This window comes from Thrips palmi, unplaced genomic scaffold, assembly GCF_012932325.1.
Source record: "Thrips palmi isolate BJ-2018 unplaced genomic scaffold, TpBJ-2018v1 HiC_scaffold_5, whole genome shotgun sequence".
In the NCBI taxonomy this organism is placed as follows: domain Eukaryota; kingdom Metazoa; phylum Arthropoda; class Insecta; order Thysanoptera; family Thripidae; genus Thrips; species Thrips palmi.
The window spans coordinates 15,057,393-15,074,338 of NW_023144632.1; the positions used below are offsets into that span (position 1 = coordinate 15,057,393).

A 16,946-nucleotide genomic window follows, 5' to 3' on the forward strand; every position below is an offset into this window, starting at 1 on the left:
GGTTGGGCGTGGCGTTGCGCAATCGTGAGCAGCACCGCGATGGATGACGAGCAGCGACACCGCGACAGTGGAGTGGCACACTTTGCGGCATTGGCAGTCCCACCAGGAAAGCCTATTTGCAGGACGTGCCACGCCGCGCCGTGGCGTGCAAGTAGTGTGCTGCTGGCTCCATGCTGGCTCGCGGCCTGCCCGTTGCACCACCGAGCCGCGGAGCCGCGCAACGAAATAATCTGCTGCGAGCGCCAACGGCCGCCACGCCGCGCCACGCCGTGTAGGCGGGCAGTGCAGTCATGCGCCGAGTGGCGGAGTGCGACCTCCCTGCCCAGTGCACCACGCAGCGCACTACGTACTGGGGCTGCTGTCGTGGAGGCGGAGGCCTTGGGACACCTGTCGCACGGATCCGTCTGGAAACGGGATCGAATCCGCCTCGATGCGCGCACTCGGCCGTTTTTAAACAGTCGGCACGGCGGCCGGGCTGTGGGCGGCGCGATGCGGCCGAAGACGACGACGGCGCCCCCAGCGTGGCGGAGCAGGCCGTGGCGGTGCCGTGGCGGTGGCCGCCCACGCGTGAGGTGCGCTGTGGGCGCGGCACCGCGCGGCACGGCGACGACGGCCAGTGCCCGCACTGCGCGCCGCCTGCAGGCTCGGCCGTCTCTCTCGCACTCGTGGATGGAGGGGTGCGAGAGAGACGGGGCGACGACGCTCCGCTCGGAATGAGCTCGCCTTGGCCGCGCCGCCGCGCCGCCGCGCCGCCGCGCCCCGCGTTCATCTCTGGCAAGATAGGCCAAGCAATCAGCGCGCTGGGAAAGGCGAGGAAGGACTATCGGAGCTGGCCGGGCTGCCTGGGCTAGCCGTCAATGGCCAATGCAAATCCTCGTCGTGGAGGCGGAGGCGGTGGGAATTGCTTTTCGGCTGCGGTGACCCGCTCGGCCTGTCCAGGGTCACTGCTTTCCAATCTTCACTCGCAGGCGCAGCCCGCCACTGGAGGGACGAGACGAGGCAATCAAACGCCAATTCGCTAAAGCACGTCGGTGCATTAGTGAAACCCGGAGACAAGGACGTTCCGAGGGGGGCATGACCCGCCCCGCCCCGCCCGCCCCGCCCCGCCCCGCCCCGCCCCGCCCCGCCCCGCCCCGCCCCGCCCCGCCTCGCCTCGCGCCTCCTCAAAGAAACGGCCGAACGTGAGCCGATACGGATCGCCACTTTGGCAGCGCGGAAGTGCTCGTCGCGAGGCGGAGGAGTGGTTCCTCGCGTCGCTAGGTCTCTTGGTATCGATTCGAGGTTCGATTCGAGTTTCGATGGTTCGATTGGCGCGACGCGCGTTTGGCGAGGTGCGGCCAGGAGAACCAATGCTGGAGCCGCTCATCAAGCGATCGTGCCTGATGCGTTTAATTCCTCGCAAGTTGTTGTTGTTGTTTGGCGTGGCGGCGCCGAGGAACCATTAGGCGAACATCTTCGCATTCAATTTTGCCCGCGGAACCGGATTCGGACTAGAAGCAACACGGCGACTTTCGGAGAAGAGCTACTGATATAAAGGGAAAGATTGCCGCAGCAAGGATCCGAAGTAATTGATTAAACTCGCGAAAACTGGCAAACTCGTCCGAATGTTGGGGGTGTTGCTGGCGCCGCGGGCCGTCGCCCTCTCTGTTATGTCCGTGCATGCTGCTGCGGCAGTGGTTTCTTCTGCCCCCGCGTGACCTGCCCGGCCCGGACTGCACCTCGCCGCATCGCCGCCTCGCTGCGTTACGTGGTTTGCGAACGGCCCGCGGTGGCCGGCCTGGATCCGATCTGGATCCGATCTGGATCGCCCAGACAATGGTCGACGCGATGGCCGGAATGAATAGGCGGAAGACCGAACTACACGCCGTGACACACACGGCGCGCTTTCGTCGTTCTCTCTCTGTCTAACCGCCTCCAGGGTCGCGCCCCAAGGATGCATGCGAGAGAGAGAGAGAGAGCGACGAAGCTCTGTTTGGACTCGGCCTGCCTGCAGCGTCGCACGCCCCAGCGCGTGGCGCGGTGCGCGCCGGGCAGAACGAGAAGCAGGGCGGGAAGCAGAACGGCCGGCCGGGGGTCGCTCTGTCTCGCTCTGTCTCTCTCGCACGCATAGGTCACAAACGGTCACAAATGTCTGAAAAATCGTGTATTGATCAACTTTGCGGCAATACTGCTCCCAAACTAAGGCAGATAATCGCACTCCGTAACAAAGGCATGCGAAAGGAAGGCCCAAAGACCAATTGCCCGTTAAGGGAGGATGAAATACCGCCCCGGATTAGACGCAGTGGCTGCTTAAAGTCGGCCCAAAACACGATTTTTCAAAGACATTTGTGACCGTTTTGATCATTTTTCCTGCAATACTGCTTCCAAACTAAGGTGGATTATCGCACTTTGTATCAAAGGCATGCTAAAGGAGGGGTCGCGTGGGGTCGCGAAATTTTTCCTGGGGGTCGCGGAAATTTTTCGCTCCAAATTTGGGGTCGCGAACCGAAAAAGGTTGAGAAACGCTGGGGTAGCGCCAGAGTAGCGCCACAGCGCGGTAACCACACACTGATGGCGATCGAGGACCTGCTCCAGCACGCCCCGATCAGGGCTTGGTATCTCTCTCTCTCTCTCTCTCTCTCTCACACTCACCCGTGGGGTGCCCCGCGGTCGTCCGGGCGAGCGAGCCAACAGGCCACACCGCCGCCGCGAGCATCACGAAGGCCCCGCGCCTTGACCGTGCCGCTCTGGGCGGAAGGGCCGAACAGCGCTTGTCGCGTTGTCTATCTCTCTCTCTCGCACTCCTGCCCAGTGCCCCACGAGTGCGAGAGAGACGGAGCGACGTCCAGAATGAGCCTCGGCGGAACTGGAACCCCGGGAAGTGGACTGGCCGTCGATACGACGCCTTTGTCCGGCCGCGGGGCTGCGGGGCTGCGGCCGCCAGTCGGCCACTTTGCCTACGTCCGGGCACAACGAGCACCCGGAGCACCGAGCCCTGGCTGCCAGCCTGGCTGGCCGGCTCACCCGGCCGGACACACGAGCAGCCAGTCGGAAGAGTCGGCACGCGGGCCGCACGCCTCACACTGCAGCTCCGGGCCGCGGGGAAATTTCGTGTTGTCATATCCTCTGACGCCTGCACGGCCCGGGCCGCCGCGGTCCCTGGCCGGCCCCGCTCTTTCACAATAGTCATTCCCCTGAGAGAAAGGTAGTCGTCCAGAGCGACGCAGCGCCGCCAGTGCCGGCATCCACCCACACCGGTCGGGCCGGCGTTGCCACATGCCGATCAGATACTGCTTCCCCTTCCCCCTCCCCCTCCGCCGCGACCGCCGCGACGCCCAGCCAGTTACCTCAATCGCCGCTTCTTTCTCTTTTTTGCTTGCCGCCACTTTGTCCGGCGCCTGATTGCTGAATTGGCCGGCCGCCTAATGAAGCGGCAGCACGCCGCGGACGACGCGGACGACGCGGACGACGCGGACGTCGCGGACGTCGCGGAATTAGCAGTGGGGCTGACGGGGGCTCCCTGACTCGATGCGACTTCGCATATTAGACAAGGCCGGCCCCGCGGGGGGCAGAAGAGCGAACCGCTGTGACGCATATCACTGTGTGGCGGCAAACAACATGACAAATTTTCGCCGCTCCAAGTTGTCCGTGTCGAGGTCAAGACCGCCGGGCCGGTAGTGCGGTGGCCGCGTTTTGAACCCCGTTTCAGGCAAGTTTGGGGACCCCGCGGACGGAGTGGACGGAGTGGACGGAGTGAGGGACCCACGGCACCCGGGACACCCCACCGCGGGGCCCCGGGGAGCTCGCCGTGCCGTGGAGCCGACCGGGGCCGGGCCGGGCCGCCTCTCCTATTTGAGGTAAACTAGTGCTGCTCACAACCCAGTCCCAAAAAACCATGGGTCGCATGGGATCCCATGAGTCATATTCCATGGGACCTAACTGAAATCCCATGAGAACGCGGGTCAGCACCATGGGTAAGTGTCCTCCCATGGAAAATAGAGGTGATTTCCCATGGCGCGGGATGAACACCATGGGAGGGCCTCTCCATGGTGTGAACTTTTCCATGGCGTCGCCATTCCCATGGGATGGAATTCCTGCCCGTGCGTTGAAGTCTCCGTCTAATTTTTACGTTTAGGTAATATCATGTCAACGGTGACTTGTAGACAAAATCTAGTTCCAAAATCGGTTGTATCGTGAAAAGTTCACCTGAGGCTGACATGAATGTGGGTGATGACCCTCGCAGACGGAGGCACTTCAAACAATGATCTTTCTAGACACTCTGTCATGGCAAGGAAGTGCTCCCATGGGACACACCATGGGGCATCTCCCCATGGGTTGCTCAACACCATGGGAAATGGTGCAAAAAATCAATGGGATATCTTCCCCATGGGAAAAATCGGTCCATGGTGTCCCATGGCGTCCCATGACTCATGGGATGCTCCATGGGTTTTTGGGACTGGGAATGGCTCGATGGCCCATGGCTGTCACACCTTGTTGCTTACGACTCCCGCTACCTAGCGGCCTAGTCGCCTGGCCTGGCCCGCCTGGCCTGGCTGCCGCTGGCTGGACATGAACCGGCGTCCTGGTTAGCGCGCTCCATTGTGGCGGCTGGGACGGCCGTCGCGGCGTCGCGGCGTCGCGGCCGAGAAACCCCATCCGTCCTCGCCCAGCCTCGTCCACACCGACAACAGTGGTTACGCCCGGCGTTTGGAGTGGAGGCGTCGGCGTCGATTCAGTTTTGTGGTCCAAAGTTGTCGTTCTCCTTGTAAGATGGGGAGTCGGTCATGGGGGGTTATGCTCTGGGCCAGACGACCGGGGGGAGGCGGCCAAAATTCGTGACGCGTTTTGAGCTCCAGAGACAACAAAAAAAAAATCGAACCGAACGCGTGAACCCACTAATACATTGCTCTCCGAACGAGGGTCACAGGTGGGGGTCACACTTTCGGTTCGAGTCCTATGTTAGCGACTCTAAAGCTCAAAACGCGTCTAGAGTTTTGGCCGCCTTCACCGGGCTTCTGGCCCACTGTGAGGTCCTCGGCGGAAGGAATAAGCCCTTCCCTAGGGCGGCGTCGTCTTCTATGCCGTCGTCGTGAACCGCCCCGTGAACCGCCCCGCCACGGTCCACCGGTCCGCTAACAACAGTAGTCGCTCCAAGGCGCGGTGCTCTCTGGGCGGCCATGCGATGCCTTGCGATGCCTTGCGACAACTCGTGCTGCTGGCAGGCTGGCCGTCGGGGCGTGCCCCGCCACAGCGTGGCGTGTACGGCGTGGCGTGTACGGCGTGCCGTGACACGGCCTCTCTCTTCCATTTCTCCTCGCTCACCGCACGATAATTACTATCACTCCCAGGGAAGTCCCGGGCCTTTGTTGCGCTGCCAGCGGCTCGACGTCGCTCTGTCTCTCTTGCACCCCGCGGAACGCCCCACCAGTGTGAGGGAGACAGACAGCGGTCTTCGGAATCAGAAGTGCCGCCACTGCACGCCGCGGAAATAGACACGCGACACGTGCTCGTCGAGGACACGCGACCTGGCTGCGCGGACGAGCGACGCTGGGACAAGATTTTTCTTAGGATTGCTTACTCTGTTGTCAAGGAGAAAATAGCGACTGACGATGGCAGCGAAGTCGCCGCGGCGGCGACGAAAACGCTGGCAGGTCGCTCTGAAAATCAAGAGCTATTTCCCTCGCAAGGCCAACTGGCGAGCCGGCACCTTTACTCTGCTTTCGAATTTGGAGGTTGCTAGAACATTTTGACCGCATTTGCTGTGAGTCTCAGTGAAAACCCTCTTAAGCGGCTGGACTCAGATCAGAGCACTCCTCGCGTGAAGTCTCTGGCGCGCGGAGTATGGCGGCGACGGCGACGGCCCGCCCAGCTGGAGTAGAGACGCCGCTCCAGAGCATTCCCCGCGTAGAGTCTCTGGCGCGCGGAGTATGCCGGCGTCCTGCCGCGCCAGGGCGCGCCACGCGACCTCTGGCGCGCCCTGGCGGCCACGCCGCCAACCACCCACCGGAGAAATGGACACCAATCTCCTCCTGATGCGATGATGCTTGGCGATGCGGCGGCGGCCCTTCCAGGCCCGGCTAGGCCCGGCGGCGCCCTGCAGCGGCAAACTGCGGCAAACTGGCACTCCGGCGCGGGATTGAACCAAACTCTCAGTGTGATGCGTTTCGCGTGCAGGGCGTGCTCGCGGCGTGTCGCAGTGCCGCTCTGCTGTCCCGGCGGGGTGGTTGAACTGCGTGCTGATGGGTGACACCTTGACAGCTACGGAATCAGTGATTAGTCCCGCGTCGCTACCCGAACGTCCTTTACTCTACTCGGCTCCCTGACTACGTTCTCGGCGTTCTAGTCGCGGGCAGGGACCGCGACGGGGGCCATCGCCTCGACGAACGCCGGCCTTCGCTCGCCGGCCCTGCGCTGGCGAACGGCGTCCTGGCGGCGGTGCCACGCCAGCTCGGCCAGCAGCACGGCCACGGAGGCCGCCATGAGGGAGAGCAGGATTTGGAAGGGCGCGCGCACGTCCGTCAGCGACACCGAGTTGAACCTGGCCGCGTTGTTGGAGCAGGTGGGCCTGGCGTGGGTGAACTTGCGGTCGAAGCGGTTCCGGATGCCCCGCTCCACGATCCGCCGCAGCCTGACCGAGGCAAAGGGGGTTAACGATGTACTCCGACATGTTTCTGTCGTTCTGACAAAATTTACACGAGTGAGAGGTAAGGTCGGACAAAAGGAGGTCGTACAAAAATCTAACAGCGGGAAGTAAGTATTTAAGTCGGGCGAATTTTGGCAGATCGGACAAGAAGAGGTCGTACAAACGATGTAGACCTTAAGGGGGCACACCAGTGAAAATGTAGAGGTTTTGAAAAACGATCATTCTGAGAAAAGTAACCTACGTATTCGATTGATATTTTATTCGTGGCTCAAAATTATATCAAAGAAAAGAAAAATCAGTATGGGAGGGTGGGGTAGCGATGGCACGACGGAGCGCCAGTGCACTTCATTTTTCTGCGACCTCGTCTCACTCCTGCCACGATTCCGCCTCTCTGGATTGAGCCTCGAGGACGGGGTTTGAAAATTTCTCAACAGGACACATGTGGCTATGGTCTGAACCACGGGCATGCAAAAAGAATGATTTTGAATTTGTTTTTTCAAAAGGCAAAAATAGAAACAAATTTTTTGACCAATTTTTTTGCGCTTTCATGGCTGCAGCTCACGTCCTATTTATGGGATCATCATTTCCGAGGTTCAGACCATAGACGCAAGTTTAACGAACATTTTGCCGCAAACCGCATTAATTTATCTCAATTTTTGCGCCCGTGAGAGTGGCACAAAGGTACAAAAAAGGTGTTTTGAGAAAAAGTCCTTTTAGTAGAAACATAGATTTGACGTGTTTTTTCGGATTATAAATGCGCCTTTTGAAGTATTTAAGTTCGTGTTGCGCCAAAATGTCCCTCTTTTTAACTGCGTTTGGGTGGTTCAAGGGTTTTGTAATTAAACTTTTAGTGAAAAACCTGAACGTTCACAATTGGTCTAAAATAGCCAAAAATAATAACCCTTTTAGCAACTTCAAAAATGTGCACAAGCCAAAGTAATTGGAATTTTGGGGTGGGGTTTGCGGCATTCGACTCGGAATGAATAGCAGAAAAATAAGATAAAATAAAAAAGAATGCAAAAATTTGACAATTTTCACTGGTGTGCCCCCTTAAGGGCACCCCGTGGGACGAGCCAGCGGCGTGATGTAGCCCGCAATGGTAATGGTAATGATGCCACGGGCCGCCCGTCGTGTCCCGGTGCACGATGGGTTGCCTACCGCCACGGCGCTCGGTGCGCTCTGACACTCACATGATCCTTATGGCCTCGGCGTTGTGCGTGTGCTTGGCCAGGGCGATCTGCGGGTCCTTGACGCTCACGAAGTCCCTGCCGAGGGTCACCAGGCCGCACTTCTCGTCCTCGGTCCAGGTGCGGCTGATGGCGCCATAGATGAGGTTTTTGAAGCCGTTGAGGGCGAAGTACTCGTGCTGCACCTTGCGCACGGCCTCCGTCACGTTGTACAGGTGCTTGGCGCGCCCGTTCTCCAGGACCTTGTCCGTGTACAGCTTGCGGCGCACTGGTTCCGTCTCTTTCTGTCAGAACCACCTTGCCTATTTTACCCAATCCACAAACTGACATTGATAAAGCCACTGTCCTAAAATTCCCGCGAGCAAATTTGAGCCATTATTTTTTTTCAATTCCGGGAAAATTCATTTTTTGGGACAGTAAAAACTTTCTTCAAGTGACAGGTCACTACAGTCACATTTGGCTGACTTACGGAAACGTAGAAGACGATGTACGGGGTGTTGACGAGCCCGAACTTCATCTGCGTGTCGAGCAGGTCCTTGTAGTGGGTGATCTTGGTGCTGGTGCTCTGCATGAGCACCACGATGGAGGCGGAGTAGCACGTGTACAGCAGCAGCAGCAGCATCAGCATCATGAGCACGATGATGCGGCCGGGGACGCTGCGCAGGTCCGTCGAGTACCCTGGCGTCACCCACGCCCCCTTCAGCTTTGACTCACCGATTTGAGTGAAAGATGCCATCATTCAACAGTGTCGTGGGGTGAAGACAGTGAAGTCAAAGCCCTCCCCACCTTGCTGGCACACGGCGGCCACGGTCATGAGCAGCGCGTCGGCGCCCGAGTGCAGGGCGTGGTCCTCGGCGTGGTCGTCGCCGAAGTCGGGGCCGGCCTTCCCGGCCGTCCCGGCCTTCGCGGCGGCCAGGGAGCGCTCCGAGTGCGTCACCAGGGTGAGGAGGCCCGCGCACAGCAGCATCACGGCGGCCGCCGCGGCCCACAGCGTGACCGGGAAGGGCAGCGAGAACACGTTGGTCTCGTACGAGAGGGGCGGCGCGCGGAACACGATGACGCCTCTGCAACGCAACGCACCCAAAGCAACGTCGTGGACGTCCAGACGACGTCACGTCACCTTGCCGTCGAACAAAACTCACTCCACCGGCACGAACACGTTGGTGTATTCGAAATACTTCAATCGAACAGGGTCGAGGAACATCGCCACGGGAGACCCGCAAATCTCCACTTCCTTCCGAACCTGAGCGGGAAATAAAAGTATTTTGTGAGGAAACCGCAATGTTATTGCAATTTGCGAATGCGTGTCAGTGTACCTACCGTCATCCCGAACAGGCCCTGCGTAGGTACGGTCTTGCCCGAGACTTGGCCGTAGGACGATTGGTAGGTTATGTTAATTCTGATCAAAAAGTATTTATTCCAGCAATTCATGAAATCCTTGGAAAAAACTTGCGGTAGAAGAACGCGTGTTGTGCCTCATCGCTTCTGTTGTCGGTATTTAACTAATAAGAGTAGTTCCATTTTGGTTCACCTGGCGTTCATCATCTCAGTCACGTAGTGAATCATTTCGAAAGAGAAGGCGGCCAAGAGGTCCGGCGAAGCTCCTCCGTGGGCGACGAGGTCCTTGAACTTCTCCGGGAACTCCACCTGCCCCGGACAGCGAACGAGGACATGGGTCAAGCCCTCGAAAACGAGTGTAAGCCCCAAACGAACCTTCGCCAGCACCGACCATGAAGCCAACGTTGATGACGGACTGCTCCAGGTCGACCCTGCGGCCTGCCAGCGGCCGCTGGTCGGCCTGCACCCTCGCCGACGGCAAGGGGGCCTCCCGGGGCCACCTCGCCAGCAGCTGCAGCCGCAGTCCCAAGCCTCGGCGGGCGCGGTACGCGGCCACGGCCACCACGACGTCCTTGCTGGGGACACCGGCACCGCCAGCGCGTCAGTCATCGTTACCACGCCACCGTGCCGTGCCTGGCCCTCGTCCTCGTCCTGGCCGCCAACGAGAACGCAACCTACTCGGCGCACACGGTGGTGACGTCGCTGTCCAGGAGCACGCCCAGGCCGTCCAGGACGCCGTCGATGCCCGCGTAGCAGGCGTCCAGCTCTGCGCTGCGAGGCACCGCCGCCTCGGCGCGGAGGGGCTTCGCTGCCCCGGCCTCGGACACCACCGCAGTTTGGTTGGCGGCGTCCTGGCCGAGGCCGGTGCCGCCGTCCGCGCGGATCAGCACCCAGCGCGCGCGGAATCGGAAGTGGTCCAGCCCGTCCGCCTGGGGGAAGAACAACCCCATTGCTGCCTCCTGCACTGTAGAAGCCCGTCTCCTCCATCGGCTTCTCGCCTCACCGCGGCAAGCAGTGGCACTGCTCCCGGGCAGGCGGCGTCCAGCACCACGGTGATGGCCTCGCGGCGGGCGGGCAGCGCCGCCAGCCACGCCTCGCGCCGGTCCGCCACCAGGACCTGCAGGCCCTGCGCCGTGAGGGCGCGCCCCAGCGCGCGGCCCCTGCCTGCGGGCCGCCGGGAACATGAGCAAGACTCATCGGCCTGAACAACAGTGAAGTGGTAACGTGGAGAGGCCCTCGAGCGCCACAGACGCGGCTTACTTGGTGTGCACAGCAGCGCGGCCACGGCCGACGGCGTCCTGCCCGCGTGCACCAGGTGCTTCACGACGGCGGCCACGGTGTCGTCCGCCAGGTTGGCGCCGTGCTGCTGGGCCGTGGGGGCTGCCTGCGCCTCCACCAGCCCGACGGCCGCCGTGAGCACCAAGCCCAGGGCCACCAGGGCCAGGCCCAGGAGCTGCAGTCGCGCCATGGCCAGCTCGCGGGCAAGACTGGACGAACCCCAGCGGGATTTCCTCCTTTTACCTCCGGCGACTGGCACACCGTTGGGGCTGCTCGCCGCCAGCTCGCTGCGAGGCACCTGTAATGCGAGCCGTTTATTCTAAGTGGCGGGTGGACGGCCAGTGACTGCGCGTCTCGACAAGGGTAAGCGACTCGGGCAAACTCGGGGATGAGGCCCTTCGAGGCATCGATAATCCCATGGCGAATCCAGACCTACCACACTTTGGCAACACGATGTCCTACCCGGCCCGCCGGCCGCCAGCCGTTTACAGCGAAACACAAAAATGCTGGTGCACCTGACAGGCAGCCTGCGTCCTCGCGTGCTTCAGATCGGCGTTCGATCTCGTCATTTTTACCAGCTGACATGCAGCTCAATACGTTGCCTAAAGAGCAGTCGTGTGCCCATTCACAAACTGGAGTCACAACTACAGTAAACTCGATGGTCAACCTTATCATGCAAAGCCATCGCACCACGCAGGTAGCCTCTGGGGTCCTCTCTGAACTCGACCATGTTTTGGGAAGCGCTGAAACATTACGATCGTTATGAGCATGTCTACCTAACTTACTGCTTGGAATTCCTAGCCACATCCTAATAACATTAGTAGGCAGTGCGGAGGTTTGCAGGGCACAGCCGCCCCACCCCTGTCTGGTACTCTTGATCGCGCCTTTCCCAACCACTTCTTGCTTGTTGTCTGGAGTCTCCGGTCGATCGAGAAGGTCTGTGGCGAAACGTCGGTCACCGTGCCCTGTACCTAATGGGGGCTCCGCGCGCCCCGCGTGCTCGCCAGCCGGGCTGCGCGGTGGGCCAGAAGATCGGTGGGGGCGGCCAAAATTCCGAACGCGTTTTGAGCTCCAGAGTCGCTGAGTGGGACTCGAATGGAACGTGTGACCCCACCAACAGATTCCCCGTTCGGAGAGCAATCCATTGGTGGGGTCACACATTCGGTTTGAGTCCCATTCAGCGACTCTGGAGCTCAAAACGCGTCCGGGATTTTGGCCGCCTCCGCCGGTCTTCTGGCCCACTGTGGGCTGTCGTGCGCTGGGCCGGGCGCCGGGCGTGCGCGAGTGCGCCCGGTTCGACGGAGTAAGCCAAATTGATAGGCCAATTGGAGCTGTTGTCACGCAACGGCCGGCGGCACGCGGCTCGGACTACGTACGCAGCCTTTCGCCAAGGACGGGCCGTCCAGGACGCGTCGCCAAACTCAATCCGCCCCCGACTTGCCCGGCGAGGTGACCGCCGTCCCGGGGCGTCCAGAGCACAGTGTGTTTGTTGTGGTGCCGCCAGCTGGCTCGGCCTCGCGGCAGTGCGTGCCGCCCAGTGCCGCCCAGTGCAGCCGTCCCGTATGCATGCCCCATTTCATTACCGCCCGCTTAATTTATCAATTAAGCGGCTTATTAACCCGGCGAGGAAGCACCCCGGCGTGCGTGGCGAGGCGCGCCGCGGCGCCGCGGCCTGCGCATGCCTGCGCATTCGTTGCGCTAGCGCGCTGGCTGAGCAACGACGGCCTCTGGAGCCTCTGGACCGACGGAACACGCGAGAGCGACAAACGCGGCCAAAACCGACCTGCCGTTTTAGCGTCCCCGACCGCTGGAACCGCTGGAACCGCGACGACGCCACGCTCCGCTCTAAGGCAGTTACTCGGGGCGGGACTCGGAGCGGGACGCGCGAGTTGATTTATTTTGGCGGCCGTTGTTCAAAAGAAGCGCTGCTTCAACTCCAAACAGTCTTTTGGCGCCAGAGCGCGCGGAGCACGCCACAGCAGCGCCGACTCCCGGGTGATTTACTCCACCGCCTTCGGAAAGGCTTGCACCGCGTTTCAAATTAGCGCGACTCGCAGGTGGAAGGAACTTGGGGCTGATTTATCCCCGCGAGTAATTTCCAGGCATGTAAGGCGCAATTACAAACAACAAACAGACGTTACAGTGCGTCTTCCCCTCCACCTGCGCCGCGACGCGACGCGACGCCAGGCGACGCCCTGCGCACCGCCGCACCTGCGCCGCCGAGCAGCAAGTCACTCGCAAACTTCTTCGAAAAAGGAATGGGAGGAAAAGCAAGGAGCTCGGCAAACACATTTTTTGAAAAGTGTGTCTCGTTGAGGTGGTTGTCCACTGACCACGCGCCCGTTTACCTCGGCAGGCACTTGGGAGGCGACAATGCACTGCAATGCGCCCCCTTCCCCTCCGCCTTGATTCAAGAACAAAAGATGTTGCGCACACAGGGCGGCACAAAGGGCCGGGCCGTGGCGAGCCTCATCACGGCCTAACGAGAATTTTTCAATCAAGATGCAGGAGAGTGTGGACCTGGCCGTCCTCCTCTCCACGGCCTCGAGACCTCGGAGGCACGGAGGCTCGGCCTGAAAAGATGTGAGCCAAGTGAAATTACAGTGTGGTGAATTGATGAGCGCGCGAACCATTCATGGCGTAACTAGCCCTAGGGCGGGCAGGGCGGGCAGGGCGCTGGGGTGGGGACACGGCGAGGACACGGCGAGGACACACCGAGGACACTTAGAAAATAAGACGTTTGATTTTGAAACAGAACGGTTTTATCAATGGGGAGCATGGACACTCGTAAAAACACAGTGTGATCCGTGGATGCCTGCGTTTTTCCCGCAGGCTGGAAGTCGCCCCCATCACTCCGCCACGTCGTCGTCGGTCACGGCGTTCACGGCGTTCTCCTCGAGCTGCACGCGTCTTCATTCCAAATTCATAGCAATTCCGGGCTCGTCAAAACTGATAAGATTTGTTGACGCTGGTCTGGTGTGGTCCCGCTGGTGCGGTGCGGCTCGGCTCGGCTCGACACGGCTCGCTGGAGATCGCTGCGCCAATATTTGGGCAGCGGTAAACGCTATTGTTCCAGGCCCGCCTCGCTCAACCCTTGCCCCCACCCCCACCCCCACCCCCACCCCCACCCCCAGCTCGCCCACAACGGCAGCAGATTCGCAGAGATGATACTTCGCGTTTGTTTACGTTCATGGCTCTCTGGGTCGGAGGGTAATCCGGCTAACGCAGAGAACGCAGACTGCAGCGGCAATCCTGTTGAGCCGAGACGCTCCTCGAGACGTGCTCGCCTAGGCCTTGTCCGCCTCACGCGTGCAGCAAGCGCACTGTCCTGCAGCGCATGTAGAGCAGGGCGTCGAGGCCAACATGGCCGTGCCGCCGTGCCGCCGTGGCCGTCTACTCGCTGGCTAGCAATCTGTTCTTGTAATGCGCGCCGCATGTTTGTCCTCCCCTCCCCCTGTTGTCCGTGGCGGAGCGGGGCGGGGCGGGGCGGGGGCTGCGTCTGTCCAAACACAGTCAGGCGGCTTTACGCCTCTTTAACCGCGGATTACAAAGAGCGCCTCGAGCCAAACTGGATGACTTTCTCAATTTCTCCCTCCCCGACTCGGCGCGGCTCGGCACGCCACTGTGAGGTGGAGGACGGCGCCGCGGGAGAGAGTGGGCGGCGCCTCGCGTGTTTGCTTCTGGAAGACTGCAACTTTGCTACTGTCCTCTCTGCACGTCACTCATCCGCTCACCGACTGCCCCCACTTCATGGATTGAACCATTTCGACTTTGTTATTACTGTCATTATTTCAAGATTGACTTGCCATTTGCCAGTCACTCGAACCACTAAAGGTCTGCATAGGCCTAGCGATGATGATGATGGTGATGATGATGATGATATTTAAAAGCAAATTTAGCGAGATTTAGTCACCAGAAAATAGAATTTAATCGAATTTGATTCAGCCCAGATGGTGGAATTCCCTTATAGAGGCGACATCCCTTGTAAGACCAAGAACCCTCATAGTGCAGAAAGTCAGTACACAGTCTTCTCAAAATGTCAGATTTCTTTGGTATGGGTATGCACACCGGCACGCACTAAACACGCAGTAGACGTTTAGATCAGGCTTGAGCGTTTTACATTTTACTCGCCGTCGTTCCGGGCAAGCAAAGCATAGGGCTGGGCGCCGATCCGGCGACAAAGCGGGGCAGAGGGCCGCGCCAGGGCCCCAAGTGTGTGTGTGTGAGAGAGAGAGACACACAGAGAGAGAGAGGGACGGCACGATTCCGGAACAACAATGTAGCTACAACTCGGGGGGCGGGGCAGGGCGGGGCAGGGCGGGGCAGGGCGGGGCCAGCGGGGCGTGGCGTGGTGGGGCGCGGTGGCGCTGAAAGGCGAGGCGGCTACGATCTCGTTCCTGGCCGTCTTGGCGATGTGTGGCCGCCCCGCCCCGCCCCGCCCCGCCCCGCTGCCCACGGCCCGTGAAGTCGGGGCGCCACGCCATAATTCGCAGCGCGACAATGGCGGCCGCTGCGCCGCAAGGGCCGCTGCGAGACGAAGCCGCGGACGTCAACGCGATATGACAAATTTTGCGGTCGCTTACGAGGCTGCAACAATATATTACCAGTGGCGGAGTGTTTCTCTCTTATGGTGCACTCTGGTTGCGGCCCTTTGGGCCCTTTAGCTGGGCGCCCTCGCCTTCTTCATGGTTATGGAAAGGGCAAAGTGTCTGGCCGGGCAGCCCTCGGCCGCTCTCGGCCCTTGCAGTGGCGCTTCACTTTCCGCGGAGTACATGATTGATGGCATCACGCCCGTGTGTGTGTGTGTGTGTGTGTGTGTGAGAGAGAGAGAGAGAGAGAGAGAGAGAGAGAGAGAGAGAGAGAGAGAGAGAGAGAGAGAGAGAGAGAGAGAGAGAGCGGCTCGGCCCAATGGACTTCCGGTTCCTCCAGGCCATTAGCGAATCCGTCTTATTGCCGCATATTTCCGGTGGCGTCGTAAAATTTCATGTCCGCCGTATCGAATTGCTCGCATTGGCGGGCGGTGCCGGGCGGTGCCGGGCGGGGTGTCGGCCGCCTCGGCGCCCTTCACGCTGAGGTGGACGCGGAGCGGCGTGCAGCATATCGCGAGCCAAACGGGGTAGCGCGCCACATTTACTGCAGGCACACCCAAAAATGCCACTATTCTGCTCGGTTTTAGTTTGCTTCTTTCCGACAGCGCGGCGGCGGGAACTGTAATGAAAGGACCGAATAAGTGAAGGAGGAGTGTCACGGATTCGAGGAGCAGTCTCCGCCCGGCTCGCCGACGCGGCTTGGCGACCAGTGACGACGCCGCGTGGCGCGCTCTTCGGCGCGCTCTTCGGCGCGCTCTTCGGCGCGCGGCCTGGGCGCTGGGCGGCGGCTCTCGGCGAACTTTGTTTCGTTCGACGGGATGCAATTCGCCGTGCCGGCCCGAGGCTGCCCGGGGCCGCCCGGGGCTGCCCAGAGCTGCTGCAAGCGCCGCAAACAGCGACGCTTTAATGCGACGCTGGCGCTCGATTAGGGGACATTAGGCGCCAGAGAAGAGAGAGAGAGAGAGAGAGAGAGAGAGAGAGAGAGAGAGAGAGAGAGAGAGAGAGAGAGAGAGAGAGAGAGGCTCTCTTCCGCTGCCTTGAAACACAATAAGACGGAGCCGACGCTGCTTTAGTCTGGAAACGCGCGGAAATGCTGCTTTACGAGGCGAGAGAAACAAAATGACGGACCAAAGTGAAAAACAAAACATAAAAGCGGTCCTGGCGCGCGCTAACAGAGCGTGTGGGGGTTGGAGGAGGAGCGGAGAGGTTCCTGCCGGCCCGGCGGGGTGGCGCGTTGCGCTCCTTGAACCGGGAAGACAAGCCAGCTTCTGGTGAGTCGGACTGTGCGGCTCAAAACGCCGTGCTGCAAATCGAGGGCATTGACTACCGGCTCGGACAAAAGCGCATCCCACACACAGTTTGCTAAAATAATTACGAGCGTCAACGTAAAACGACATGCGCATTTCTGAAAGCAGAGTTGAGGTTCAAGATTTGGGCACGGTTTGGCTGTGTAAGGCTCGCGGCCGCCCTGCAGGGAAGCCTGTGGGCCCTTCCCGGGGCGGGGCGCGGTGCCGCCCACCAGTCCGAGCGGGGCGGGGTGGGGCGGGGTGGGGCTCAAGTCAAGGCGGGGCTCGAGGCAGGCCGCCAGTAAACTGTTTGGTCGCGCGATTCCAAGAATTATCACGTCCTGGAAATGTAGCACCGGCGCCCTAGCGCTGCCCGGCGGGGCGGGGCTGCGGAAGGCGGTCGGGGGGACGGGGATGGCGGGGGACACGGAGGAGAGCGGGAGCAATCTGCCGCAACCGGACCAACAAGATTTATGTGGGTGTTGGTTTCGCCAATCCTCTTCCGGTGCCTCCGTTGGCTCTGCACCTTCCCCCCTCTCCGTCCACCCGTCCGCATGTCCGTCTGCCTGTCTGTCTGTCTGTCTGTCTGTCTGTCTGTGATCACCACTAGGGTGCAAAGGCGCGACGGGGCAATCGGACCACGAAT

The 16,946-nt window shown here is 60.6% G+C and overlaps 1 protein-coding gene across 1 annotated transcript; it reads right to left on the reverse strand.

The window, feature by feature from the left end:
• Nucleotides 1–6,318: 6,318 nt before the first annotated feature.
• On the reverse strand, nt 6,319–9,613 carry LOC117651203. The gene is made up of 8 exons (XM_034395015.1): nt 9,539–9,613; nt 9,341–9,456; nt 9,130–9,208; nt 8,952–9,052; nt 8,596–8,873; nt 8,279–8,487; nt 7,813–8,093; nt 6,319–6,607 (listed from the first exon to the last, which is right to left on the reverse strand). The coding sequence occupies exons 1-8, from the start codon at nt 9,539–9,541 to the stop codon at nt 6,319–6,321; spliced, it is 1,356 nt and encodes a 451-aa protein (XP_034250906.1). The 5' UTR covers nt 9,542–9,613.
• Between the last annotated feature and the right edge of the window lie 7,333 nt (nt 9,614–16,946).